General features: G+C 42.4%; 1 protein-coding gene across 1 annotated transcript; it reads left to right on the forward strand.

Moving 5' to 3' along the window:
* The first annotated feature begins 1,200 nt into the window (after positions 1-1,200).
* TBC1D20 (TBC1 domain family, member 20) lies at positions 1,201-26,578 on the forward strand. The gene is made up of 8 exons (XM_006881408.1): positions 1,201-1,333; positions 14,588-14,773; positions 16,259-16,339; positions 23,463-23,649; positions 23,816-23,917; positions 24,759-24,900; positions 25,852-26,039; positions 26,277-26,578. The coding sequence occupies exons 1-8, from the start codon at positions 1,264-1,266 to the stop codon at positions 26,530-26,532; spliced, it is 1,212 nt and encodes a 403-aa protein (XP_006881470.1). The 5' UTR covers positions 1,201-1,263; the 3' UTR covers positions 26,533-26,578.
* Positions 26,579-26,801: the final 223 nt, after the last annotated feature.

The following is a 26,801-nucleotide window of genomic DNA, read 5'->3' on the forward strand; positions in this document are numbered from 1 at the left end:
TGGAGAGAGACATCATGCTTGGTAAGGTGGAGGGACAGCGCAGGAGGGGAAGACCCTCTATGAGGTGGATTAATCAGTCATTGGGGTAGTGGGAGTATGAGAGACAATGAGATTGGCACAGGATAGAGCAGGTTTAGGGCTTTTGTACATAGGGTCGCTATGAGTCGCAAACTTGAGGGCACATAACAAAAACAACAACAGAGTGGATTAGGGCAGGTTATATAGTGAGAGTCTTTAGGGAGGAAAGGGAGGGACATCCTATTGCGGTTTAGCCAGGTGGATAGTCTTCTAGGGAGGGAAGTGAGGGGCACTCCATGGTAGTTGAGGCTGTTCACTCTCTTTGTTGACATGTTGACATTCCTTGAATCCTTTGTTCTTCCTTTGACCTTGGTTCTGGCCTGACAAAAACCTTTGCCAGTGTAGCCATTTTTAAATATATAACGGCATTAATGACATTCAGCATGTTATGCAACCACCACTACTGTTCATTCCCAAATGTCTTTTTATCACCAAAACCAAATTCGGTATCCTTTACACATCTACTTTCATAGAGATTTACAGCCTTGAAGAGGCTAGAGCAATTCTACTTTGTTCTATAAAGTTGCTATGAGTGTGGTATACAATACTGAACAAACAACTCATTGCCCTCAAGTTGGAACCAACTTATAGCTGACCCTCCCAGTAAATCATAGGGGAGGAAATCGTTCATCTTTCTCTGTATCAGTAGTTGGTGGATGCGAACCGTGAACCTTAGGGTTGGCATTGTAACACCTTAGTAAGGGTGCTGAGGAAGGGCAGAACCCAGTTCAGGCTAGAGGGTCCGTTGGGCTGACTCCAAAGTGGAGAGAAGCCCAGGCCAAACATTTCAATGAGGTTCTATATTGTGTGACAAGATCATTAATTAGCTCTATTTTACGGACAAGAAAAGCAAATGACAAATCTGGTCCTGAACATGTTCGGTCAAAGGTCTCAAGCTCTAGTCTTTAGACAGAAGTCATTCCCCCAGTCCAGTTCCCACGGTCCCCTCCAGTCCCAAGCTAACTTGCAAACTCGCAGCGGGAGCCAGAGCCCGCTTCCACGTACGGCGTCGTCACGTGCCTGCGCGGGGGCGGAGCCCGCGTACGGACGCTGCGCGCCTGCGCGCCTGGGGCCTCCGCCGCTGAACCCACTGTGGCGGAGAGGTTGCCCGCTTCCGCCGCGTCTTCTTCGGGCCCCGTCACCTGCCGGGGCTCGGGCTCGGGCTCGGGCCCGGGCCCCCGGGGCATGGCCCTCCGGAGTGCTCAGGGCGACGGTCCCACCTCCAGCCACTGGGCTGGCAGCGCGGAGAAAGCAGGTATGGAAGGCAGCCGGGGCTCCGGCGAGCCACGGGCGAGGACGCGCTGAGCGGCAAGGGGCAGCCGGTGGGGCCTGGGGACAGCTCAGGGAGGACCGGAGCCGAGGCGGTGATGGCGGAGGCAGGGGCGGGGAGGACAGGAGAGTTAAAGGCGGAAGGGTTCTGGGCAGGTCTGAGCGGGACGAGGCCGGAGTCGGGGGCAGAGGCGGAGGAGGCCGGACGAGCTGTGCTGGCGGAACTGCGTCCGGGACCCGGAGGGACGTGGCCGCTCCGGCGCTGACCCCGGACCCCGGGCTCCGGGCTGTTGGGCCACATCCGCCCACTCCTGATGCCTCGCCCTCGGACAGTCAGCTCTTACTCCAGGCACGAAACCTCATTCATTCACCGACTTCTGTCATCACGCCGTGTCCGTGTGCCCCTTATTTTTAAAACAAACAGATGCGATTCAAATGCTCCCAGACTCACCTGTCACAGTGTGCGATTTGGTGGTGGTTAGTACGGGCTCAGGGATGTGCCACCATTGTCACTGGCAATTCCAGGTCGTTTCCATCAGCCCCAAAGTGAAACTCGTTGGCACTTGACTCTCATCTCCCCTGCCCTCTATCCCCTCCGGCCACCAAGCTGCTTTCTGTTTCTGTCTTGTGTCGCTCATTTTCACAATTATTTGCTTCTCCGAAAAGTGATTAATTTTAGTTTCGTCCCGAGCACTGGATCTTATGCAATTATCATTTTTGCGCTGCACTGTCTTTTTCAATAGGGAGCGCTGGTGGTTTACTGGTAAGGAATTGGGCTGCTAACCTGAAAGTGCTTGGTTCGAATCCACCAGCTGCTCTGTGGGAGAAGGGAGGACAGTTTCTTCCTGTGCGGTTTACAGCCTCTGAAAGCCCGCTGGAGGGTCAGCTGTGGGTCAGTTCCCACTTGATGGTGCAACAGCAACATATTTTTAAGTGTCTTAACTACAGTATGTGGCAGTTAAAACTGTGACTGTTCTTCACTCCAACTAAATAATACCAACTAAAATAATCTTTTGTGCCCTAGGGGAAAATGTTCCCACTTCCAGGTCCTCTAGTGAATAGTGCTCATGATAGAATTAATCTTTGGATCCTATTTAGACTCATTTTCCTGTTCCTTTCCCTGCCTCTTCTGATCTCCGGAGGAAGTGAAACTGACTCGGCATATGACTTCTCTGGGCCTTTAGCATCATAACCCTTTGCTGGTGTTTGTGTGACATCTGGCCTCATAGAATAGTAGTGCTCAAGCAGGAAAGATCTTGTGACCTGTTGCAGTGCAGCTGTCCCTGGTCCTTTTGGGATGCAATACTTGATCCTTTAGCCCGTTTACTTTTGTTCCAGTGTGTGAATGGAAAGAATTTAGATGGGGAGTATTGCTGTTCTTATTTAGCTTTGGTTTTCATTTTTTTTTTTTTTTTAAAAAAGGAAAGAGTTCTGGCAAATTTGATCACTAGCTCTGCATTATGTTGCAGAAGCAAGGAGAGTAAGGTTTGTAAAAGTAATTGTGGTGACAGAAATTTTGTAACCTCAGGAACTACTGAAGTGGCCCATTCTGTCTTTCTCACCACTGGACCAATTGGCAGCATCATGATACATGGTGAAGAGATTGAGATTGTTGACAGCTTTAGTTTTCTTGGCCCTACAATCAACACACTTGGTCCCAGCAGCCAGGAAATTAAAAGATGAATTGCATTGGGACAGTCTGCTGTCAGAGACCTCTCCAAAGTACTGAGGAGTAGTGATGTCAGTCTAGAGACTGAGGTGTGCCTGATACAGGCCATGGTCTTTGCCATTACTTTGTGTGTTTCAGAGAGCTGAACAATGAGTAGGGATGATAGAAGGAGAATTGATGCCTATGAGCTTTGGTGCTGGAGAATAGTATTGACTATACCATGGACTACTAGGAGAACAAACAAGTTCGTCCTGGAGAGGGTGAAGCCAGGCTGCTCCTTGGAGGCAAGGATTCTAAAGCTCCGTCTGACATACTTTGGACATGTTGGAAGGGGGACCAGTCATTGGAGAGGGCCGTCATGCTTGGGAGGGTGGAGGGACAGCTCAGGACAGGAAGACCCTCAATGAGATGGATTGATTCTGTCACTGGGGTAATGGAGATAGGGGTGTCAGAGACAATATAAGATTGGCGAGAGATAAAGCAGGGTTTAGGGCTGTTGTACATAGGGTCGCTATGGGTCTCCAGCAGCACAACAGCACGTAACAACAACCACCATTCTATCTTAATACAATGTGTCTGTATCTCTAAGAATTCTTGGTAATTACTAGAAGCCCTCCTCTGTAGGGGTGTGTGTGTGTGTGTGTGTGTGTGTGTGGTCAAATTGGATCTAACTGGTACAGAAGGAGATTGCCCCTCCTTCTCCAGCCGAGCATCTGGTGGATTCAAACCACGTACCTTGGGGATTGCCGTGCTGCTTCTTGCCACTAGGCCACCAGAGCTTCCTTGTATATTTTTTAAATTTTATTTTATTATTTTTTGGTGTGTGTACCATTAAATTTGATTTGACTGGTACAGGAGGAGATTGCCCCTCCTTCTCCAGCAGTGTCTTTGTGGATTGAAGCTCAACATCAAGAAAACAAAGATTCTCACCACTGGGCCAATTGGCAGCATCAGTATGGATGGTGAAGAGACAGATAGTTAACAGTTTTAGTTTGCTTGGCTCCACAATCAACACTTTTGGTAACAGCAGCCAGGAAATCAGGAGACAAATTGCATTGGGAAAGTCAGCTGTAAGGGACCTCACAAGAGTACTGAAGAGCAGCGATGTCAGGCTAGAGACTAAGGTGCGCCTGATCCGGGCTATAGTCTTTGCATTTACGTGCTATGCATCAGAGAGTTGGACAGCGAATAGGTTTGATAGCAAGAGAATTGATGCCTTTGAGCTTTGGTGCTGGAGAAGAGTGTTGAATATACCATGGACTGCTAGGAGAACAAACAGGTTTATCCTGGAGAAGGTGAAGCCAGAATGCTCCTTGGAGTCAAGGATTCTGAAGCTTCGTCTGACATACTTTGGACATGTTGCAAGGAGGGACTTGTCCTTGGAGAGGGACATCATGTTTGGCAGAGTGGAGGGGCGGCGAAGGACAGGAAGACCTTCGATGAGATGGATCAATTCTGTGACTTGAGCGGTGGGAATAAGTGTGTTTGAGATGGCTAGGTTGGCACAGGATAGAACAGCGTTTAGAGCTCTTGTACATAGGGTCGCTATGAGTCGCAAACGACTCAGTGGCACATAACAACAACAATAAAATTTAAAGTGTTTTCCCCCCCATTTCTCCATTGTTGGGGTAAAACCTTTCTCTGTATGTTTATCTTTATATTTCAGGTAGTTCCTGAATTTCTGATAATATGGGCACGGTTTTATAGAAACTAGTTGTTAAATACAATTAAATTGGCTCCAATACCTGACAACTCAACGTGTACCAGAATGGAATCTAGTTTTGTGTCGTCTTCAGTGCTCAAGTCCATTGCGGCCATTGTATATTTTTAATATCTTCCAGCCTAGAGGTTCATCTTCCAGCCACCTTTTGAAGGCTGTTCTTTGTGATCCATGGGTTTTCATGGTCCTAATTTTCAGAAGTAGGTCACCAGGTATTTCTCCCTACTCGATTAGTCTGGAAGCTCCATGAAAACTTGTCCACTCTGAGTGACCTGCTAGCCCTTGAAATACCAGTGACATACTTCCAGCATCATAGCAACACGTAGTCCACAAAGTATGACAAACTGACAGGTGGTAGAGAAATTCTAACCTCCAAAAATAGAGACTACTTTGTTTAGTTTCATTTTAAAGTAGGAAATTCAACAAGGATAAGAGTAAGATTTTCCTCTTCACTGTCTGGCACAGATATAAAGTTCAAACCTAAATTTTTAGGTTATCCATTGTCAGAGTGAGTGGTTCAGGGGTGAGATAGGGTGTATCTGTCTTAGGGCATCAGTCATTCTTTCTCTTTCTGACTGACTCATTGTTTTGGTTAAGGTGAGCATTGTGCATTGCTTAGAGTTTAGCTTCTTTTTAAACTATAAAGCTTTCTTAATATCAGATTTAAACCAGATAATCAGAATGCAATTTTATACTCTCACATAAGATTCTATTATTAAAAGTAACTAATTTACTTGATCTGAGTCACTTTTTTCCTTTAAATGATAGAAAAATTTTTAGAGGTCATTTGTAATAATTTTGCTTGTCCTGTTTATTAAGTTCCTCAGGCTTGGTGGTTTTTTGGAGGGTACTTGTTGCTTGGAGAAGGCAGAAATCTTTATATTGATTGTGTAGCCAGACTTGTAGGAGATTGAAACTGTTAAAAACTGCAGTTTCAATATTGCTTATTAAAGTGATCATTTTAATTGAAACCAGGCCAAGGTAGTATTGATAGATTTCTTTCTTTCCTTTGTTGAATGAATTACTTTACATTCATTAGAGGATTTATAGCAGAATCTTGTATTTTACAGTCAGCTGTTGACAGAGCCATTGTTGTGAGCTTTAGATAAAGGATGTATTTTAAGTTAGTTTTTCACTTGAGGCTCTACTTTTTCTCTCTTTTGTACTCTCATAATTGATCCTGTTACTCTATAGTTAGTACATCTCTAGCTTACCTGAGTTACTGTTTTTTTTCTCTCATTTTTATGTCATATTAAAAGCCTGTACATTAAATGCTATAAAATATTTCCTGGGGCTTGGCCAAGGAGCTGATGGTCACATAGCAGTGCCTTCCATATTTACTATTAACATTTAATACAACAGTTCAGTTTATGTGAGGTTAAGGAAGATGGTATTCAGCTTGAATAGATAGTAGCTAAAAGAAATATTTGAATGCACACCCATGTTTATTGCAGCTTTGTTGACAATAGAAAAGAGTTGAAAACAACCCAAATGCTCATCAACAAACAAAATGGATAGAGAAGCTGTGTTGTATTCACACAGTGGAATACTACACTGCATTGAAAAGGAACTAATAAATTATTATACAACATAGATGACCCTTGAGGACATTATGCTGAGTGAAATATCTTGGTTACAGAGAGACAAATGCTGCATAATGCCAGTTTTGTAAAGCGGGACTGACATCGGTGTTGGGGGAGAATGAGAAAAGAGGGAATAAATTATGTATACTGTATTGAAACAGATGAGGGAGAGAACTGTTTAAAAGAGATATATGATTAGGTATTATTGTCATGACAGGAGTCCAGAATGAAGGCTGCACAGTGGAGTGGACCCGCGAGGAGGGATTATATAACAATGAAAGAATTTTTCTTTTACTTTTTAAAGAGAAGAGCAAATTGGGGGGAGGGGTTGGCAGGGTGAAAAGTGCAACAGTGAATGAATGGAAACCCAAAGTCTCTGTAAACTTTCATTAAAATTAATTAAAAAAATTAATGTTACAGAACAAATTTTTTTTTTTTTTTAAAAAAGGAATATTTGAGTTGTATTCTGCTTCTTGGGAATCACCACTAACTTTGGAAATAGGCTAAAGAGTATACACTTCTATTTAGGGTTTTGCATTAAACATTTTAAACAATAATATGGGAGAAATTATGTCATTGACTCCAAAATTTCCAGAGAAATAAGAGCTGTTTAAAAGAATTTCTTCTGTTCAACACACACTTCCTGAGTGTCCACCCATACCTACAACCACTGCCACGGATAGAATCAAGACTTCTAGGACAAAGGAGAACTGCCCTGTAAGATTTCCAAGGCTGGAGAGAGACTGGAGCAGCCGTAGATTCAAACTGCAGAACATTTTGGCAGCTGGGGCCTCAGCTGCCGTGTCACCAAGGCTCTGCTCAGTGCCCTCAGAGTGCCGAAATGAGAAGATTATAAACTTTGAGATGGGGAATTAAAAATACAAAGAAAAGAGAATTGTAACAGAAACTTATTGGAGCTGTGGTTTTGGTTTAGAGTTAGTTAACCTGGCAAATTGTCTGCCACAATCTAGTGGAAACCCGTGCTGATTGCTGCTTTTTCCCCCACCCACACCCACCAACGGGCAGGCGGTGACTTCCCTCTTCCCCAGATTCAGTGTGACACTACTTATTAGCTCACTTGGAAAGGCAGATGCAGTGAATAAATTCAGGGAAAATTTCCACATCTTAGTGAAAAAGCCTCACGGAACTTTGTAGTAGGATATTTCAGTATTATAAGTTTTCTTAATTTGTGATTTGTAGAAAATGAAGGGCAGTCTAAGTTATAAATCTGTGTAGGTTTCACCTTGCTGTCCCCCAGTTAAATTTTGGGTTTTGTTTGGGTTGGGTTTTCTTTTTATTTATTTTTTTTCTATATCATTGTAGCTTGGGTAGAAATCTGCAGAACAAAGTAGTTTCCCATTCAACAAGTTGTACACATTTTGTTCTATGACAAAAGTTGTAGTTGTTTAAATGTAACACCAAAAACCTGCTGGAGGGTCAGCTGTAAGTTGGAACTATGAATTGATTCTGACTTGATGATACACAACGTGTGACTCCAGACTTCTTTCTTCTGCTGAGTTCTCCATTTCCATTCCTCCTCCTTTCCAGCATTCCGAACTTTCTTTTTTGGCAAATGCTGACCTGTTAGTCTTGTGTAGTTGATTGTTCGTATTCTCACAGGCATTTTTGTTCACTTTATATGCCAGTCTGCTATTTGTCTCTTGGGAGTGAGCTCAGCTCCAGGTTTGAAGGGTGGCTAAGGGCCATAACTTCAGGAATTCCAACAGTTTCTGTCAGATCAGAAAGTTTCACCTTTTTATGATTTTTTAATTTTCTTCACCTTTCTTCCAGGCCAGGACCCTCATTGTGGTCCTGATCAGAGGTCAGTAGTATCAGCCAGGTACCGTTGAGTTCTGATCTCAGGATAGTGGAAGCTGTGGGACGTGTAGTCTGTTGTTCTTTGACTCATTGTGTCCTGGATTCTTTGACATCCTTCACTCTTCTTTGCTCTGAACAGGAGTGACTAATAGTTAAATCTTTGATGACCACTCACAAGCCATCTTTTAAGACTTTTTGCTACTTCTCAAAGTAGATAGAGACTTGTCTTATGGACAGTATATTCCAGTTTTGACCTACTTGTCCCCTCAGACTACGGTTCTAAGCTTTCAAGGCCAGTGACTCAGTCCCTCAAGGTGTTTGGTTATGCCACTTGTGTTCTTTACTCTTTACCTCGATATATTTATAACATATAAAATGTATGTCACTTTTTACACAACTCTGTATGCTCAAGGATATACTCACCTGCACCTGTCCCATGTAGGTGTACATTCTACATCTGGTCAGTTTACATATATATATATAATTATGTGTCCACTTATAGTTTATTATTACTGCAGGATTATGTGTGTGATAATACTTACCATTATTACCTTTTCCTCTTATATACGTCCCAGTGTCTTCCTTTGCCTTAGTCAGGTTGTGCTGACCTTCCCATATTGTGTATTGTCTTTTCCTTCACTCAGGTTAATACATCTCTACTATCTAGAAATTTCCCCTCTTCCCTTCCCATCCTTGATAACTATCAAAGAGTGCTTCTTTCTATGCATAGACCTTTTGACTTTTTATATAGTAGAAGTGTCATACAATATTTGCCCTGTTGTGATTGACTTAAATAACTTAGCATAACATTATCCCAGTTCCTTCATGCTGTCAGATATTTCATAGATTCATCATTATTCTTTAATGTTACATAGTATTCCATGTGTCTATTACAATAATTTGATTATTTCTTTATCCATTAATAGGCATTTAAATTGTTTTCCCCTTTTTGCTTGTAAATAAAACTGTGATGTACATGGGTGTGCATATTTGTGTCACAGTACTTATTTCCCTCGGCTATATGAAACTGAGGAGGACCTGAAGCACTTGCTGCAGAGAGTCAAGGACTGCACCCTTCAATATGGATTGAAGCTCAACATAAAGAAAACAAAGATTGTCACCACTGGGCCGATTGGCAGCATCATGATAGATAGTGAAGAGATTCAGATTGTTGACAGCTTCAGTTTACTTGACTCTACAATCAACACTCTTGGTCCCAGCAGCCAGGAAATTAAAAGATGCATTGTGATGGGAAAGGCTGCTGTTAGGGACGTCTCCAAGGTACTGAGGAACAATGATGTCAGTCTGAAGACTACGGTACTCCTGCTATAAGCCATGGTTTTTGCCATAATTTGCTATGCATCAGAGAGCTGGACAATGAGTAGGGATGATAGAAGGAGAATTGATGCCTATGAGCTTTGGTGCTGGAGAATAGTATTGACTATACCATGGACTACTAGGCGAACAAACAAGTTCGTCCTGGAGAGGGTGAAGCCAGGCTGCTCCTTGGAGGCAAGGATTCTAAAGCTCCGTCTGACATACTTTAGACATGTTGGAAGGGGGACCAGTCATTGGAGAGAGCCGTCATGCTTGGGAGGGTGGAGGGACAGCTCAGGACAGGAAGACCCTCAATGAGATGGATTGATTCTGTCACTGGGGTAATGGGGATAGATGTGTCAGAGACAATAAGGTTGGCAAGAGATAAAGCAGAATTTAGGGCTGTTGTACATAAGGTTGTTATGAGTTGCAAGTGACTCAACAGCATATAACAACAACAAGAACTGTTGTATATGTTTATACCTAGCAGTAGGATTGCTGACTGGTCACTTGTCTCTATTTCTGACTTTTTAAGGTTGTGCTATGCTATTTTACCATTTTCTGGTAGGTGTTTTGTTGTTAGAAATTAATAACAATTCTTGCTCATATTTTGTTTCATCCTGCATTGCTACCAACAAAGTGTTCTCTGTTTGCTGAGAACCTGTAACACTTCTTGGGAAAGATAAAGTCTAACTTCCTAAGGATGGTCTTAGGGCCAAAGTAAAATGCCTCCCTGACTTCACAGAATGTCAGTTTCTTGGATATGGTGCTTCTTTCCTGTGCCAAGGGCTTTCCACTAACTGTACCTTAAATGCTCCCTGGCTCCAGCTCTTTTCCACAGGGCAACATTTTCTTAAGGAATGTGCCAGAGGATGTTTTAAGTCTTTCCTTTTTGTAGTCATTTGTTCCTCTGGACTTTGACAGCTGCCCAGGTTTATATTTCTATAATTGTTTGTTTCCCGCCTGGCTGTGGACTTTTTAAGGAATAGGAACTGGATTAATCTTTTCATCCTCTATGTAGTATTTATTCTTAGTATACATTGTGTAAATAATGGACTAGTGTATAGAAGGATAGACTGATGGACAGTTGCACAGTTAGATGGACGGACATAACTTTATCAAGGGCTTGAGGCGTCTTGTAAATAAACATTGACTACAGGCAGTAGTTAACTGACACTTGATCTCTCACAGTTTGGGGTAAAGTAATCATCTATTTTCAGGGAACTCTGGTGACTTAGTGATAAGGACTTGTGCTGGCAACCCAAAAGTATATGGTTTGAATCTTCCAGCTGCTCCATGGGCGAAAAATGAGGCAGTCTCTAAGTGTGTGATTAACTGCCTCTGAAGGTCAGCTATTGGTCAGTTCCGAGACTGTGGTACACTTGACAACAATAGTAATCTATTTAATTTAGCATTCAGACTGGGATACTTTCGAGAGTATAGGATTGGAAAAGAAGGATTTGCTTTAATAATCACTTCAGAATTATTCACATAATTGTTGTTGTTGTTAAGTGCTGTCGAGTCGAATATGACTCATAGTGACCCTATGAACAAAAGACCTGCATCCTGTTCTATAACTTATCATTTCTCTATATTCATGGAGTTTCCAGAGGCATGTGGTTTAGGAAGTGGATGCCACTCCTGCTTCCAAACCTGAATCAACCTGGGAGCTCCACCAAACACTGTCCACGATGGGTAACCATTATGGCATTTGACACACCTGTGCACAGCGTTCAGCATCACATCAACCCCAAGTTACTTCAGTACAGCAAGTAAACAAGACCACTGCTGTACCACTTAGAAGAATGTTCATCCGAAACAAGCAATTATTAAAACATTTATAAGACAATTTACATTAAAGTGTTTTTTAAGTAAAAGAAATGTTAAAATTAAAATGATACCTAGGTAAGCTATAATAAAATTAGCATATATAGAGAACAAAACTAAAGTTCCAAGAGACCACTTATCTGCCTCTGATTTGATTCATATGAATGAATCCTTGATCCTGTCTTAATGTTACCATTTTACTTTCAGTTTCTAATATGTTCAAGAGTATGTTCAATTTTTTACAGATTTCTTCTTTTAAGTGGGCACATTATATTTAAGTGGTTAAATATTTAAGATAAATCTCAGTAATAGGACTCTCTTTAAAGTACAGCAGTACGCTGCTAGTTTGTCAGGGAGCTCTGGTGGCTTAGTGGTAAGAAGCTGCATTGCAATCCCAGAGGCACTCAGTTTGAATCCTCCAGCTGCACTGTGGGAGAAAGATGGGCAGTCTCCTGTGTGATTTCTGCCTCTGAAAACCGACTGGAGGCTATGGGTCAATTCCGACTTGATGGCACAGAACTACTAGGTTGTCAAGGAAAACTGCAACTGTCAAGCCAGGAGGACAAGTTTAACTGGGTGAGAAGTCACAAGTGTCAGTTATTTCCTGTCTACACTTCCTCTTCCATGTAATTCCAAACCACTTGGTGCCTCTGTTTATATGGGTTCTGCCACAGTTCTCATATATAGTTACCCAGAGTTTTAAGTGCCAACTTTTATGTTAATAATGTGTGGCTTCGTCATGGAAAAACTTTGTGGGTAGTATTACTAAGGAAAGCTGCTTAGTTTCTCTGTAAAGCCTGTTCCACCTTCCAGCATTATCTTCCACTGTACATTAACTTTGGTGCCTTGGCTTCATACTGTTGACGTGCACCATCATTTTGGAGCCAACCCATAGGGTTTCAGAGGCAGTTAAATCACATGGAAGGAGATTGCCCATCCTTCCCTGTGGAGCAGCTGGTAGATTCGAATTTGGTGGGGCATTTCATAGACACTACCTAAATAGTTTTGAGTCTTCATACTGTCAAATGAAAGCACTTTGTGTTCTCTCCTATCCTTTCTTCTGCCCCACCTCTGAGTCTCCCCACTTTTCAGGTGCACTTTTCTCAGGTTAGGCTGGCGCGCAGCCGACTCTTTGAGCTCTTGCCACGTGTTGTCTGCACAGACATTACTGGGCAGTTGGAACGCACTGCCTTATGACATTTCTATGTGTTGTGCAGTTTAACTTTTCTTGTCTTTATGGCTGCTTAATGCTGTAGGCAACCAGAAAGACTCTGAATCTAAGCATTCTCTGTTTAAGAAAAGTGAGTCATTCCTAAAATTAGACATTCTGCATGAAAACACTAATCAGGAGCCTGTGACCCGTTATTTTAAATAGAAAAACTCTAGCCTAGTGGCAAGGAGCTGCAACTACAATCCCAGAGGCTCACGGTTCAAATCCACCAGATGCTCTGCTGGGGAAGGAGGGACAATCTCCTCCTGTACCAGTCAGATCTGATTTGATGGTACACTCACACAAAAATAATAAAATTAAAAAAAAATTAAAAAAGAAAAACTCTATCGTGACATGTCAGCAACAAACCCCTAACCAGTTTCCTAAAGGTAATTTAAATAGCAAAGTGCTTGTGTAAATAACCGGTTATGACATAAAGATGTAAAACAATTAAAATATTACTTCCTGATCACTAGTAGTAAATTTATGTACTGTATTGTGGCTTCTCTTGCCATCAGCCAAACTGAAGACTTAAGTAACATCCTCTGCTTTTCAAAGTATCTCTTATACTGATACATCACCAGTTCTGTTGATATATGGTTTTCTTAAAAATGTAATACTGTATTTTGAGGATATGTACATGTTTTATACATAAACTATAGTGAAACATTATTGCACAGAGAGATGTATTTGCTCTTTGCAGTTTAGGTATTATAAAGGGAGAGGCATTCTGTTAGGAAAACACATTAGCTACTGGATGTGCTTGAATTTACTGAACATTTATTATAATTGTAGTTGTTACACATTGTGTCTCTAGTGTTTGGCACATTATATGCTAAGTATCTGTAGGTTGATTTAAAAAATCCGTTTTGTCTCAGAGAGAGGAAAACCAAGCCTAACTTGTTGCTGTCCAATTAATCCAAGTCTTGGGGACCCCTTGCATGACTGAGTAGAAGTATGTGCCAGGGAATTTTTCCGAAATAGATCTCCAGGCAGACATCTCTCAGGGAATTTAATCTATCCTGTCAGTTAGTAGATGTTTGTATTACTCAGGGATTACGTGGAGTAGTTGTTGCAAGTATCTATGTTAATGGATTTCAACACGTCCACTGCCCTCCCTCCATAATTAAGTGGTTTATTAAAGAAGTAACTTGGCACAACTTGTCATCTGGAGTAGGAGTCATGTAGGAAAAGTCTCGAAGGCTCCCTGAAGTGGAGACACATCCTTCTTCCTCTGCTCCTCTGCTCTCTCAGCTCCTCTTAGCAGTCCATGCAGGCACGCTGTACACACCACTCCCTGTTAGCTATGCAGGCCTCTCTGCTTGCAGCCTCCCTGCTTTAGGCCTCTCCATTACAGCACATGGCCTGGGCAGCAGTTTGCTCAGCTCTCTTAGCTACTTTCCTGGCCCTGGTTATCCGCTGTCATAGCTGGCTCTACCGCAGGGCCCCAGCCAGACCTGTCATTTCTTACTACCACCTTTGCTGTGAGGCCCTTCAGGGCTCCTTGTTGTCTTCAGACCTTGAGCCATGTTACAGCTTTTTTAGAAGGTTCTTCACCTCCTTCTTTCTGCCTAATCTCTCTTTTTGTCTCTAAAATTTTTGCAGCACATCCATTTTAAACTGCATGGGTTTTTTTTGAGAAAATCTTATTATTTCTAACATATGTCTCTGATATGTGTTTTAGAACTACAGAAAGGTTATCTTTTAAAAATAGTCTATTTAAAATTAATCTTACAATGAATTTTTTCTTATCTGGTGAAGTTCGGTGAACTGATCCTAAATTAATAGTGCGTCTTGGAGTTCTGGTGACCAGCTGGTAAGGAGCTACCCAAAGGCACATGGTTTGAATCCACCAGCTGCTCCAAGAGAGAAAGATGGGGAATCACCTCCCAAGCGATTTACTGCCCCTGAAAACCTTTGAGAGAGTCAGTTATGCATCAGTTCTGACTCAACAGCATGGAACAGCTAGCTGTAGAATTGTATGCAAACACAGAGCTGTCTGTCTGAAAGGTGACACCTGGTTTACCTTACACAGAATAAAGGTGTGTGTACCTGCTGAATCTGGGTCTAATGCCTTTCTCCACTTTGTTTTGCAGACTTTAGTGCCAAGAGGAAAAAGAAAGTGGCAGGTATATACCAGGCTCTAAACAGTGACCCCATTGATGTGGCTGCCCTTAGACGCATGGCCATCAGTGAAGGAGGGCTCCTGACTGACGAGATCCGGCGAAAAGTGTGGCCTAAGCTCCTCAACATCAACACCGATGACCCACCTCCTTTGTCGGGTAATATGGCCACTGTCAGAAGAGCTTGCCTAGGGAGCAGGGAGAACACCACTCCAGAATCCTTTATTTGATGCCCATCTCAAACCATATAGTTGAATAAAGTTAAAACAGTTGAGAATAAGCTTGGGTTCTCTCTATAAATAAGATCATACTGATAAATTTTATTTAGAAGTGAAGTAGACTTTTTATCAGGAATTAAGGTATTGACTAGGTAGGAGAAGTTATTTAAAATGTCTGTTCCAGCCTAGGTTGTCTTGATTGGGGGTGGTTTGTAGGAATCCACGTTATAATGAGCGCTCTAGCTGATTCTGATGCAGATGAGCTACAATTTGAGAAACTGGCATAAGGAGAGACAGAATGCCACTAAGGTTTTTAAAACCTAGTAAGAAAACCTTTTTGTTGGGGAATGCTGAGATCCTCTTCAATTCTTAAAATCTTTTATTTTATGAAAAGCTTAATATTCAAGGTCTTTGAAATACAGACTCCAGAGGAAGTGTTGGAGAACAGTGAATCCTGCTGTGTTGTTTGTTCATTCAGCAAACTTTTTGCATTCATGCTACATATGGCAAAATGCCAGGTGCTGGAGATTCAGTCATTTGGCAAATATTAGTTGTGCTCCTGTTGAGCACCAAGTACTGAAGATGATTGAAACGGAGCCTCTCCTGCTCGAAGGCTCTCAGTGACATGAACAGCCACATAAGGTGTTAAGTGGCAACTTGTTACCATCTTAGGAACTGGCTGCCTCAGAGCAGTGAGCTATTGTTTAGAAGGAAAAAGCATTGTCTTACACTCAAAAGCATGAGATGCTGTTTTTCTGTCAGATTCCAGATTTTTCATAAAATGAAGTTGGTGTGCAGAATTACTACACTGAATCTTCTGGTAGCTTTTAATTTGGATTCTAAGGGAATTCCAGATAATTGTTACATAACAGCTAACGACTGCTCCCTTACTTTCCACACTGTGTTGGACTTGTCAGCAGAAGATAGATGCTATTTCCTATATATCCTAAAGAGAGAAGCAATTAGGCTCATTATGTGGGTTTATCTTGAGACTTCTTTCTAAACAGCTCAGTGCTCACTAGATTCTATAGATGTTAGAATTTTCTCTGTGGTCTGTGGTTTTTACATCCGTGATTTTAATTTAGTCTTTTAGAGTAATGTAGGAGGAACTTAGAAAAGAGAGTATCACCATCTTACAGATGCAGACCCTGAAATTCAGTTCCCCAGTGTTGCTCAGTGGAACCCGATGCTGAACTGCTAGGCCCTTGAGTTTCTCTGCGGCCCACAAGCTCACCATCTTCCTTCCTGGGCAGTCCATATTTCCTCCTGTGTTCATTGTGACCTACATGACACAGCACATGTCTTGTCCTACTTAAGGAGAAAACCTGAGGTATGCCCTCCAGCCTTTGGTGTCGATCCAGTGTGCTTTGCTTCTGATTTGGTCTCCCTAAATTGCTGAAATAACAAGTTCCTTTTCCTCCAGTAGGGAAGAACCTAAGGCAAGTGAGCAAGGACTACCAACAAGTACTGTTGGACGTCAGACGGTCTTTACGGCGGTTCCCTCCTGGTAAGAAGCTTTTCAGTCCAACTATGATCCAGACAGATGTATCTTCCTCTCTCCCTTGTATTCACGTTCTTGTGTTGGTTCTTGCCAACTCAGAGAAGTTTAAGCTACTGAGCCATTGTTTGGTTGACTCAGGAGCCTTCAGACCTCTACTATGAAAGCCTGAGTCAAAGTAATTTCTCTGGGCCTCAAAGTAGCAAAGCAGGAGTGTTTTTACTTTTTTTTTTTCCCTTTCCTCTTCAGAACCACAGAAGAGACTTAGTGGGGATTCTTGTGTCACTGGTCTGGCTTAAATGAGCAGATTGGCTTAGAACTAGTAACTAATAGAAATTAATATCTTTAGTTGATGAGATTTGTAAATAGAGATAGCTTACATGTGTTTGTATTGGCCCTTAACTTGAAGGGAGGCTAGTCTTTGTGTGTTTTATTGAGTTTGTTCTTAAATGTCCTCTCTGTTCCCTGAAAGAAGAATGTCTGTTATCTCCATTTTTTCCATTGGAAGAAACTGAGCCACAATCCTCATGTTTTTGACCTATTTCTCTTCCTCTGGTAACTCCAGCTTTTGGACTGTGAAGAGGAGAATTACTAAGGGAACAATAGCCTCTAAACCCATTGCTTCCCTTTTCAAAATGAGACTGGCTCAGATTTTGTCTTTTAAAGGGCCTGCTTTCCTGACTGTATCCTTGCTCCCTAGAGATGTTTGTGTGAGTCCCATGTAGCCAGTACTTGGCCAAGTTGTTTTGGATAAAAGCATATGCCCGTGGTCCAGTCCCCTTTTCCTGTCCTGATAGTTTTGGATGAGACCACCCAGAACAGTTAGATGTACCCTTTTTTTCTCCACAGGTGACCTGTTTTCCACCTAAGCACCTTTTCCGCTTCTGTCTGTGTGAGGCATCTCTGGGTGGTACCAACACTGCATGCTCAGCCACTACTCAGAAAGTTGGAAGTTTGTGTCCACCTAAAGACACTTTGAAAGAAAGGCCTGATGACCTGCTCCCACAAAGCAGCCACTTCAAGCCTTTTGGAGTGCGTTTCTACTCCAGTGCACAGAGTTGCCAGCAGTCAGAGTCGCATCAGCATTTGCTTATGTTTCAGCTTCTGTAACGTCCCTGTTCGTCCTCTCTGCCTTCTGAATTTTGTGTAGGTTTTATGTTTATTTCCCATTTATGTTCTTCTGGACTTGCTGAACGCTCTTTACTGAAAATTTGAAGAGATTTCATTTTTTTCCTTTCACATTGTTTACCCTTAGTACCTTGGTTTGTTCGATTTTTTCTTATTTTATCCTTTTTAGAGGATGTCTTTCTGAGAAGTGTTGAATAAATAGGAGCAAGAGGGACAAGATTTGCTTTTACAAACTTAAACCCTTTTTTCTATCAGCTGCTTTGTTTCAGAGTATCTGTTTTAGCTGACAGAGTAGATCATACAGAAGCAGTGTCTTGAGTGCTAGCCTCCTAAAATGATAAAAACAGGACCAAAAGCTGTGTGAACTGAGAAGCCAGGCTGACCACAGGCAGAACTGACCCCATCTCTGGAAGAATTCCTAAGAGGGGCTCCCCTGTTTCCAGTTGCATGTTTGGGTCAAGAAAATCAATACTTCCTGTCAGATTTGCTTTGGTTTAGGGGAAAACATGCAGCTTTTAAAATTTATAGATCTTATATGAATTTGCAAAAATAGAACAAGGAATTGTCAAATACCTTTAAGCCAGATTTCCTTATATGTTACCATTTTACATTGGCTGTGCTACTGCTGTCTCTATCCTCCTGTAAGTACATGCAGACTTTTTTCTGAATCATTTAAGAGTAAATTGCATGAAAACAGCCTAAGTGCCTTTCAACAGATGAATGGATAGATAAATAAAAGGCAGTGTTAGGTGCCATTGAGTCAACTACAACTCATAGCAACCCCCTAAACAACATATCTGAACTTTGCCCTATCCTGGGCTAGCCTCATGATCTTTTAAAAATAATAATAATAAATTTTTTAAATTTTATCTGGTTTACTTAAAAAGTTTGTGTATATTGTTTTTCATACTGGATCTTTCCCATTTCCTTTACATACTCTTCATCCTCATGATCTTTGATAAGCTTAAGCCCATTGTTAAATTCTTTATGTCAGTCTATTTATTGAGTTTCTCTTCTACCTTTCTAGCATGATGTCTTTTTCCAAGGACTGGGGGCCTCCTGACACTGTGCCCAATGTATGTGAGACAAAATTTTACCATCTTTACTTCTGTGGTGCATCCTGGTTGCACTTCCTGCAAAGACACATTTGTTCTTTTGGTAATCCATGAGATATTTAGTGCTCTTCACCAAAACCACAATTTAAAGGCATCAGTTCTTTGGTCTTCCTTATTCATTGTCCAGCTTTTACATAAATATGAAGCAATTGAAAATGCCATGGCTTGAGTCAGGTACACCTTAGTCACTAACTTGATTTCCTCCTTACTTCAAGATGTCCTAGAAACAGATTTTCCCAGTATAACACGTCTTTTGATTTCTTGACTGTTGCTACTATAGATGTTGATTGTGGATTGTAGTAATGAAATGGTTGGAAACATCAATCTTTTCTCCATTTATCATAATATTTATTGCCTATTGCCTCAGTTGCGAGGATTTTTATTTTTGTAATATTGAGATGTAGTCCATATTTATTCCTGGGAAAATGCTGCTTTCTTGATCTTACAGAGTTGGGTTTGTTTAAGGAGGGCGTGTCTGGTTGGTATTCTTGTTCATTTATACACTTCTCTATTATTTGCCTCATGAGGCCTGATGGTGTAGTGAATAAGACATTGAGCTGCCAGTCAGAAAGTCAGCAGTTCACATCAACCAAGTGCTGTATGGGAGAAAGATGAACAGTCTCCCGCAAAGACTTACAGCTTTGGAAACTCACCATCAGTCAGAGTTGACGGCTTCAGACTTGACTGGTTTGTTTTGTCTTTCATTGTTATTTGGCTGAAGATTGAGCTATCAGGGTGAATTTTGTCCCAGGTTGAAAAAGTGACTGAGGGCTGTAGTCTTCCAGTCTCTTACCAGATTAGAGATTCTACCAGTCTCTTATCAGACTAGTAAGCCTATCATTTTTAGACTTTTCTATCCCTTTCACCAACTTGGTCCAGACCTTTGTACTGTGATTCGTTTTAGAGTGGACAGCATTGGTTCCCCGGCACCATTTAGTTCTGGTCTCATTGTCCTGGAGATTAAAGTTCATGTTCTCCCTCCTTTTCTATAGGCAGAGAGAAAACAGTAGTCCCTTAGATGTCTGCTTGCATGACTTTTTAAGATCCTAGCTGCTACTTGGTCAAAGTTGTTGTGTGCTGTCGAGTTAAAAACAATCCATAGTGGACCCCAGCAGGTTTTAAGAGGCAGTAAATCTCATCAGAAGAGATTGCCCATTCTCCTGCAGAGGAGCTGGTGGATTCCCACCTGTTAGCCCTACTGTGTACATGAGTACATTTATATGCTTTGCTAATATGAGTATAAAACTACCATCTACCAAATATGCATGATCGAAAGTGTAATCCTATTCACCTTCCATGACTGTTAGACTCGGCTGTCTGCCTGTCCACTTGTACATTGATGTTTATCATTGCTGATAATGTAGAGTTGTGCATATACTAGTGGTCACCTTTGTTAACTTTGTGTCTTGTGCATCTCTCCATGTCTTCCCTTTCTTTAGTGATCATTACTCATCATCTCTTTATTGTATATATTGCCTTTTCCTTCACCTGTTTCAGTATGTCCCTGTTACCTATTCCTTCATTCTTTTTCCCCACTCATCCCTCATAATCATCAGTGTTTCTTTCTGTGTATAAACCTTTCTTTAGTCTCTTAAAATAGTGGACCCATACAGTAGTTCTCCTTTTGTGACTATTTCCCTCAGTGTAATGCCCTCCAGATTGATCCACATTATATGGTTATTTGCAAATTCCTCATTATTTACTAGCAGTTCTTTAAGATATTATTGTTTAAAAACCCAACTGATGTTAGAAAAAAGGTAGGGAAAAGTAAACTGCCAACATAATACCCCCTAACCCTTAAATACATTAGTGTGTATTCCTGAAAACAAGGCTCCAGCATAACTGTAGAATAAATATTAGAATTTGTAACAACATTGATACTGTCATCTTTAGATTTTATGCTGATTTTACCAGTTATCTCAGGGAAAGGAAATACACATTTATTCATTTCCCGTTTGGTTGTCTTTTTAATCTCCTTTAATTAGAGAGCATTTCTATTTTATGACTTTTTTTAAAAGACTAAAAATCTTCAAAATTTTTGTTTTGACATTAGTTGGTTTGGACTAAAGTGACCCGGACGAGTCATAGTAGAGCTGTGCCCGGTGACTGATGGGTCAGCAGCTGTTCCGAACACTTTTCTCCCAGGTGCCTCAGGTGGCTTGGCCACCAGCCGCTCAGTTAGCAGTTCACACCTCTCAGGTGCTCCTTTTCTGAAGAATTAAAGAAGCAAGCCCAACCCATTACCGTGGAGTTGGGTCCAGCTCATGACAGTCCCATGTGCAACTGCTCCAGAGCGCTCTCTTGACTAATTCTTTTCAGAAGCAGATGGCCAGGCTGTGGTGCTGAAGGAGGATTGAAACGACTGTCTTTTCCCCCCCATATTATATATGTTGTTGTTGATTGCCATCAAGTTGAGAACGACTCCAGCAACTCTATGAACAAAAGGCCTGAAGTCCTTCTACAACTCTCGAGATTTATCGAAGTTTATAGAGTTTCCGGAGGCATATTATGTAGGAAGTAGATGCCACTCCTGCCTCCAAATATATGTGCGCGTGTGTGTGTGTATGTGTATATATATTGGTTTGGTTATTTAGTTCATTTGTGCTCTTGTGAAACCTAAACTTGGACTAGGAAGCAGCAGACAGAACCAGGCAAGGAAATACAGCATAGTTCAGGATCAAGAAAAATGTGCATCAAGGATATATCCAATCTCCATACCTTTTCAATCTATATGCAGAACGGATTATTCAGGAGGCTGGTCTTTTTGAGGAGGAATGTGGCATCATGATTGAAGGAAGACTCTTCAACAACCTGCGTTATGCAGATGACACGAACTTGCTGGCTGAAAATGAGGAGGACATGAAACGTTTGCTGCAGAAGGTCAAAGACGATAGTCTTCAATATGGATTAAAGCTCAACATGAAGAGAATGAAGATTCTCATTACTGGGCCAATTGGCAGCTTTGTGATAGATGGAGAAGAGATTGAGATTGTTAACAACTTCAGCTTGCTTGATTTCACAGTCAACACTCTTGGCATTAGCAGTCAGGAAATCAAAAGACAAATTGCATTGGAAAAGTCTGCTATCAGTGACCTCTCCAGACTACTGAAAAGAAACGATGTCGGTCTGGAGACTAAGGAGAACTAATTCAAGCCATGGTCTTCACAGTTACTTGCTATGCATCAGAGAGCTGGATTAAGGATGATAGAAGGATCGATGCCTTTGAATTGTGGTTTTGGAGAGGAGTTTTGAACATATCATGGACTGCCAGGAGAACAGATGGGTCTGTCTTGGAGAGGGGAGGTGAGGATTTTGAAGCTCCATCTCATATACTTTCGGCACATAGCCAGGAGGGACTAGTCCTTGGAGAAGGACATCATACTTGAAAGGGTAGAGGGATATAAGAGAGGAAGACCCAGGATGAGATGGATTGACTCAGTTACTAGAGAAATGGGAGTAAGTGTCAGAGACAATGAGGTTGGCTCAGGACAGGGGTAAGGTTCAGGGCTAATGTACACTACAAGTCACAGGTCACTCGATGGCACATAACATCAACAACATTGTGTTTCACACTATCCTTCATTCACATTGTGTTTCGTACAATCATCCCCATTCATTCTGTTTTATAAAATTAATCACCATTGAGCTTTGCCCACCATTACTGTCTTCCCAGATGCCCTCTGGATCTTTCCCATTTCCTTTATCTATGCCTTTATCCATCAAATTGTGCAACACTATGATTTCCCCCCTGCCTATTCTCATCCCTCTGCTCCTCCCCGCCTCCCCTTAGATCCTATACATGTTTTACTAGTTCTCTATTTCTGTCATTATGATCTTGTTCAGTATTTGTCCTTATGAGACTGAGTTGGTTCACTCAGCCTAATGCTCTCCCTCCCAAGTTACAGAGTAATTTTCAAAATCATTGTTCCTGAGTGCTGTGTAATATTCAATCATGTGAATGTACCACAGTTTCTCAATCCATTAATTTATAGTTGGACTTTGGGGCTGTTTCCATGTTCTTGTGATGGTGAGTAAGACTGCTGTGGACATTGGTGTACAGATCTCTGGTGAGTAAGACTGCTGTGAACATTGGCGTACAGATCTCTGTTTATGTTTCGGTTGTAATTTTCTCAGGGTGTGTTCCAAGCAGTGGAATAGCTGGGTCATAAGGAATTTCTATGTTTAGCATTTGAGAAAATGCCACACTGCCTTCTAGATTGGTGAACCTTTAGAGTAGTAGAACAACACAAACCATTTGCACCACCCAGGGATCTCACTTTGGTGAGTATAGGCCAGTTGTTCTATAAAATAGCCATCATTTTAGGATTATCTAGAATTTCCTCCTCATCAGATCAGGTTTGTACACATTAGATAGGAATCCAGTGAGTTCTTTTCAGTGTGTCACATCTAGAGAAGGTGCTGCAGGCCCGTTACTGGAAGGATTCAGTTTGATTGTATGATCATAGATTTAACCCCTTTCAGCTCTCATACCTGTTGGTCCTTGTTAAAATGGTGTTTGCCAGGTTTCCCCACCAGGAACTTACAAGTCCATGACTCTTCCTGTCTGCCAGGTGATGGCAGCGGTATGTGTATCTTCCTGTGTGCTGCCAAATTGTTAGTAACTCATTGTCTTTTTTTTTTTAAATTTATTTCTTTATTTTATGTGTGTACCATCAAATTGGATCTGACTGGTACAGGAGGCGATTGTTCCTCCTTCTTCAGCAGAGCATCTGGTGGATTTGAACCGCGTACCTCTGGGATTGCAGTGCAGTTTCCTGCCACTAGGCCACCAGAGTTCGCCAGTAACTCATTGTCTTTTATTGAACTCTCTTCAGATCCCTTGTTGGTTTTCCTCCTTACCACTAATTATGTACTGTGTACCCTCCCAGGGATGCCAGATGAACAGAGAGAAGGGCTCCAGGAAGAGCTTATTGACATCATCCTCCTCATCTTGGAGCGGAACCCTCAGCTGCATTACTACCAGGGCTACCATGACATCGTGGTCACATTTCTGCTGGTAGTAGGCGAGAAGCTGGCTGCATCCCTGGTGGAAAAACTGTCCACCCATCACCTCAGGTACCAACACAGGGACGTGAAATGATGGCTGTTGCTCGACAGGCTGCCCCAGGGGTAGCTCCTCAGCCCTTTTTCCGATCCTTTATTTTTTTTTAAATGATACACCCTTCATTCTTGATCTGACTTTTCTCTGATCTAACCAAGCTCTTTGAATTATCTCCCTCAGGGATTTCATGGACCCAACAATGGACAACACCAAGCATATATTAAACTATCTGATGCCCATCATTGACCAGGTGAATCCAGAACTCCATGACTTCATGCAGAGGTATATACATGTCTACATATGTGTTCACACGCACCTTACACACTGTCTTAGCCCTTATTCCTTCCTCTACAAGTCTGGTTCAATTCCATCTTCAATTTATGTTGTTCTATGTTAACATTTTTCTGAGTTGTGTATCCAGTTATAAGCATTCTAGACAATTCTGTTCTATACACAGTCTTGAGCACTCTTTTAGATGCTATTTTGCAAAGAGGAAGGGATACTGGAGATAATATGATCTGTGTCCTTGAAGAATTTCTGTTTGGGAGATGGAATAAGAAGCTGTGCCAAAGTAAACGTGAAGGTTAATGCCATGGAGGAGCACAGTGTCTTACAGGATCCAGGCGAGAAGGACTCTGATCTGTGGGTGCTTTTTTATTCCCCAAATACCCAGAAAGAGAAAGTATTTCTTGGCAAATGTCATAATGGCTTCATTTTTATCTCTGTTTAGTTGAAACTTTTCCTAAGCTAATGTCTCATTTTTTTAAAAAAAAAATGTTTATGTCTTAAGATGTTTCATTGTTTGTTGAAAAATTGTGTTTTTGAGCCTGAGAAAATTGACTTGTACCCTTTAAAAGGGTCTCTGAGAACATCCACTTCCTGTCCCTGTATTGACATTTGTTGACAGTTAGGAGAATACTCTTTTGTGGTATTAATGTCATGGTTTTGGGTGCATTTTAAAGATATTTAGTGCGAGGAGAAGCTGATTAACTCCAGGTGGCCAGATTTACAGAAGATATTTGCCACATACTTTATTCTTACCAGTGCTGAGACAGTAAAGCCCAGGGAGAGGCAAGGGGTGGCCCAGCAAGGAAACTAACATCTGGATTTCCTTTGATCCTAGTGCTGAAGTGGGGACCATCTTTGCCCTCAGCTGGCTCATCACCTGGTTTGGACATGTCCTGTCTGACTTCCGACACGTGGTGCGGTTATATGACTTCTTCCTGGCCTGTCACCCTCTGATGCCCATTTACTTTGCAGCTGTGGTAGGTACCTTGCACAGGCCTGTAGCTAGGATGGCGTCCATCATTTCTCTGAAAGGAATGCTGATGACTTGGGACGGATCTGAAGGACTGCAGCTTTTCCACTTCCCAGCCTGGTGTCCCTGGGCACCCCACTGCACAGTAGTCAGTGTGGTACTTGGAAAACAGATTCCTTGTACACAGAAGGTTGAGAAATGCAGCCTAAGTCAAGTTACACAGATTTCTTTATTGCATGGAACCTTTAAAATGCTAATACACATTGTGAATTATCTGGGTTTCTCTTGCCATCTTATGGGATGCTGCTCTCCTGTTGACCACAGTTAGGGAGGGAGACAGTGGTACAAACTCCCAACCCCAGGTTTAGGAAGAGAAGAGATCTGGAATGAAGATAGGAAATTGAAAGGACTGGTGGTAGAGGTGGGGTGTCAGTTATGAGAAAGGCCTGAATTGGGGTGAAGGGGACAGTGCGCAGGGACCTCTTAGTGCTCCCTGTGGAACGTGTGTGTTTGGGTATCGGTGGTCTGAAGAGGGATCTCTACGGGAGGAAGGAGCTATTTCTTCGCTGTTTTAAACTCTTTCTTCTGTACACGAGCTCCAGAGTCTCTTTAGACCCTTCCCACCCCCCTCATTGCTTTCTCCAAAAAGAATCTTCTTCATTTCATTCAAGGTTTTAAGAGACTCTAGTGCCAGCAGGTGGCTGGAATGACTAGAGTTTAATTTGATCAGCCTTTTGCATTATGGGTTGGAAGTTTCTTTCCAGCAGGAAGGGCACACCCAATCAGAAAAGCCTCCAGTCTGTCCACAGTATTGCCTTCTAGATGAATATAGGAACTTGCTAAAGATTGGAGTGAGTCCTGTCTGTGACCGTTTCAGTTCGTCTCAAAGGAGAATGAAATGCACGTGGCCACAGCCCTGTGTGCCTCTGCCTCTGATGCACGGTCTTGGTCTCTGCAGATCGTGTTACATCGTGAGCAGGAAGTCCTGGACTGTGACTGCGACATGGCCTCGGTCCACCACCTGTTGTCCCAGATCCCTCAGGACCTGCCCTATGAGACGCTGATCAGTAGAGCAGGAGACCTCTTTGTTCAGTTCCCCCCATCTGAACTTGCCCGGGAGGCAGCTGCCCAACAGGAAATGGAGAGGTGAGTGGGGCCACAGTGCAGCTGAGCTGGGAGCATTTGTAAATAAGTGGTGGAAAATCTGTGTCTGGGAAGGGTGTTTTCAGAGATCTGAGTTCATGTCCACAGAATCCCATTGGTGACTTTGAGTCTTTACCAGGAAGCGTTTTCTGAGCAGTGAATGGTTCCGCCCCAGCCAGTTGAACTCTTATTCCCGCCTCCTCGGTTTATGCTGTTTTCTTCTCTTTTTCTTCTCTGCAGAACGGCAGCTTCTACCTTCAAAGACTTTGAGCTGGCATCAGCCCAGCAGAGGCCTGATATGGTGCTGCGGCAGCGATTTCGGGGGCTTCTGCGGACAGAAGACCCAACAAAAGATGTCCTGACCAAACCAAGGACCAACCGCTTTGTGAAACTGGCAGTGATGGGGCTGACTGTGGCGCTCGGAGCGGCTGCTCTGGCTGTGGTGAAAAGTGCCTTGGAGTGGGCCCCTAAGTTCCAACTGCAGCTGTTTCCCTAAAAGCCAGAGAAGATACTTCCTATTATGTTACATTAAGGTCTCACCCTTCCATGGAAGGATGGGGGTGGAAATTCCTTTATTAAAAGGGTTCTGAAAAGGGTTTTCTATTCCCGCCACCTTTCCCTGCCTGTCTCCACGGTGGGCCTTTGCTTCAGAGGCCAGCAGCAGAGCCTGCCTGAGCTGAAGGCACGTGGGGTCCTGGGCACGGAGCTTTTCCACTCCTTACAATGAGCTTCTCAGCGAGCTTTAGCTGCCTCCCCTGTGTCTGT

Source organism: Elephantulus edwardii, unplaced genomic scaffold (assembly GCF_000299155.1).
Source record: "Elephantulus edwardii isolate Elephantulus edwardi_28Jun2011 unplaced genomic scaffold, EleEdw1.0 scaffold00015, whole genome shotgun sequence".
In the NCBI taxonomy this organism is placed as follows: Eukaryota; Metazoa; Chordata; class Mammalia; order Macroscelidea; family Macroscelididae; genus Elephantulus; species Elephantulus edwardii.

Bases quoted from the DNA above. Each gene is read 5' to 3' on its own strand.
- TBC1D20 (XM_006881408.1), top strand. From the start codon at position 1,264: ATGGCCCTCCGGAGTGCTCAGGGCGACGGTCCCACCTCCAGCCACTGG. The intron at 24,901-25,851 runs GTAGGTACCTTG...TGGTCTCTGCAG, and splicing joins CCATTTACTTTGCAGCTGTG to ATCGTGTTACATCGTGAGCA. The intron at 26,040-26,276 runs GTGAGTGGGGCC...TCTTCTCTGCAG, and splicing joins GCCCAACAGGAAATGGAGAG to AACGGCAGCTTCTACCTTCA.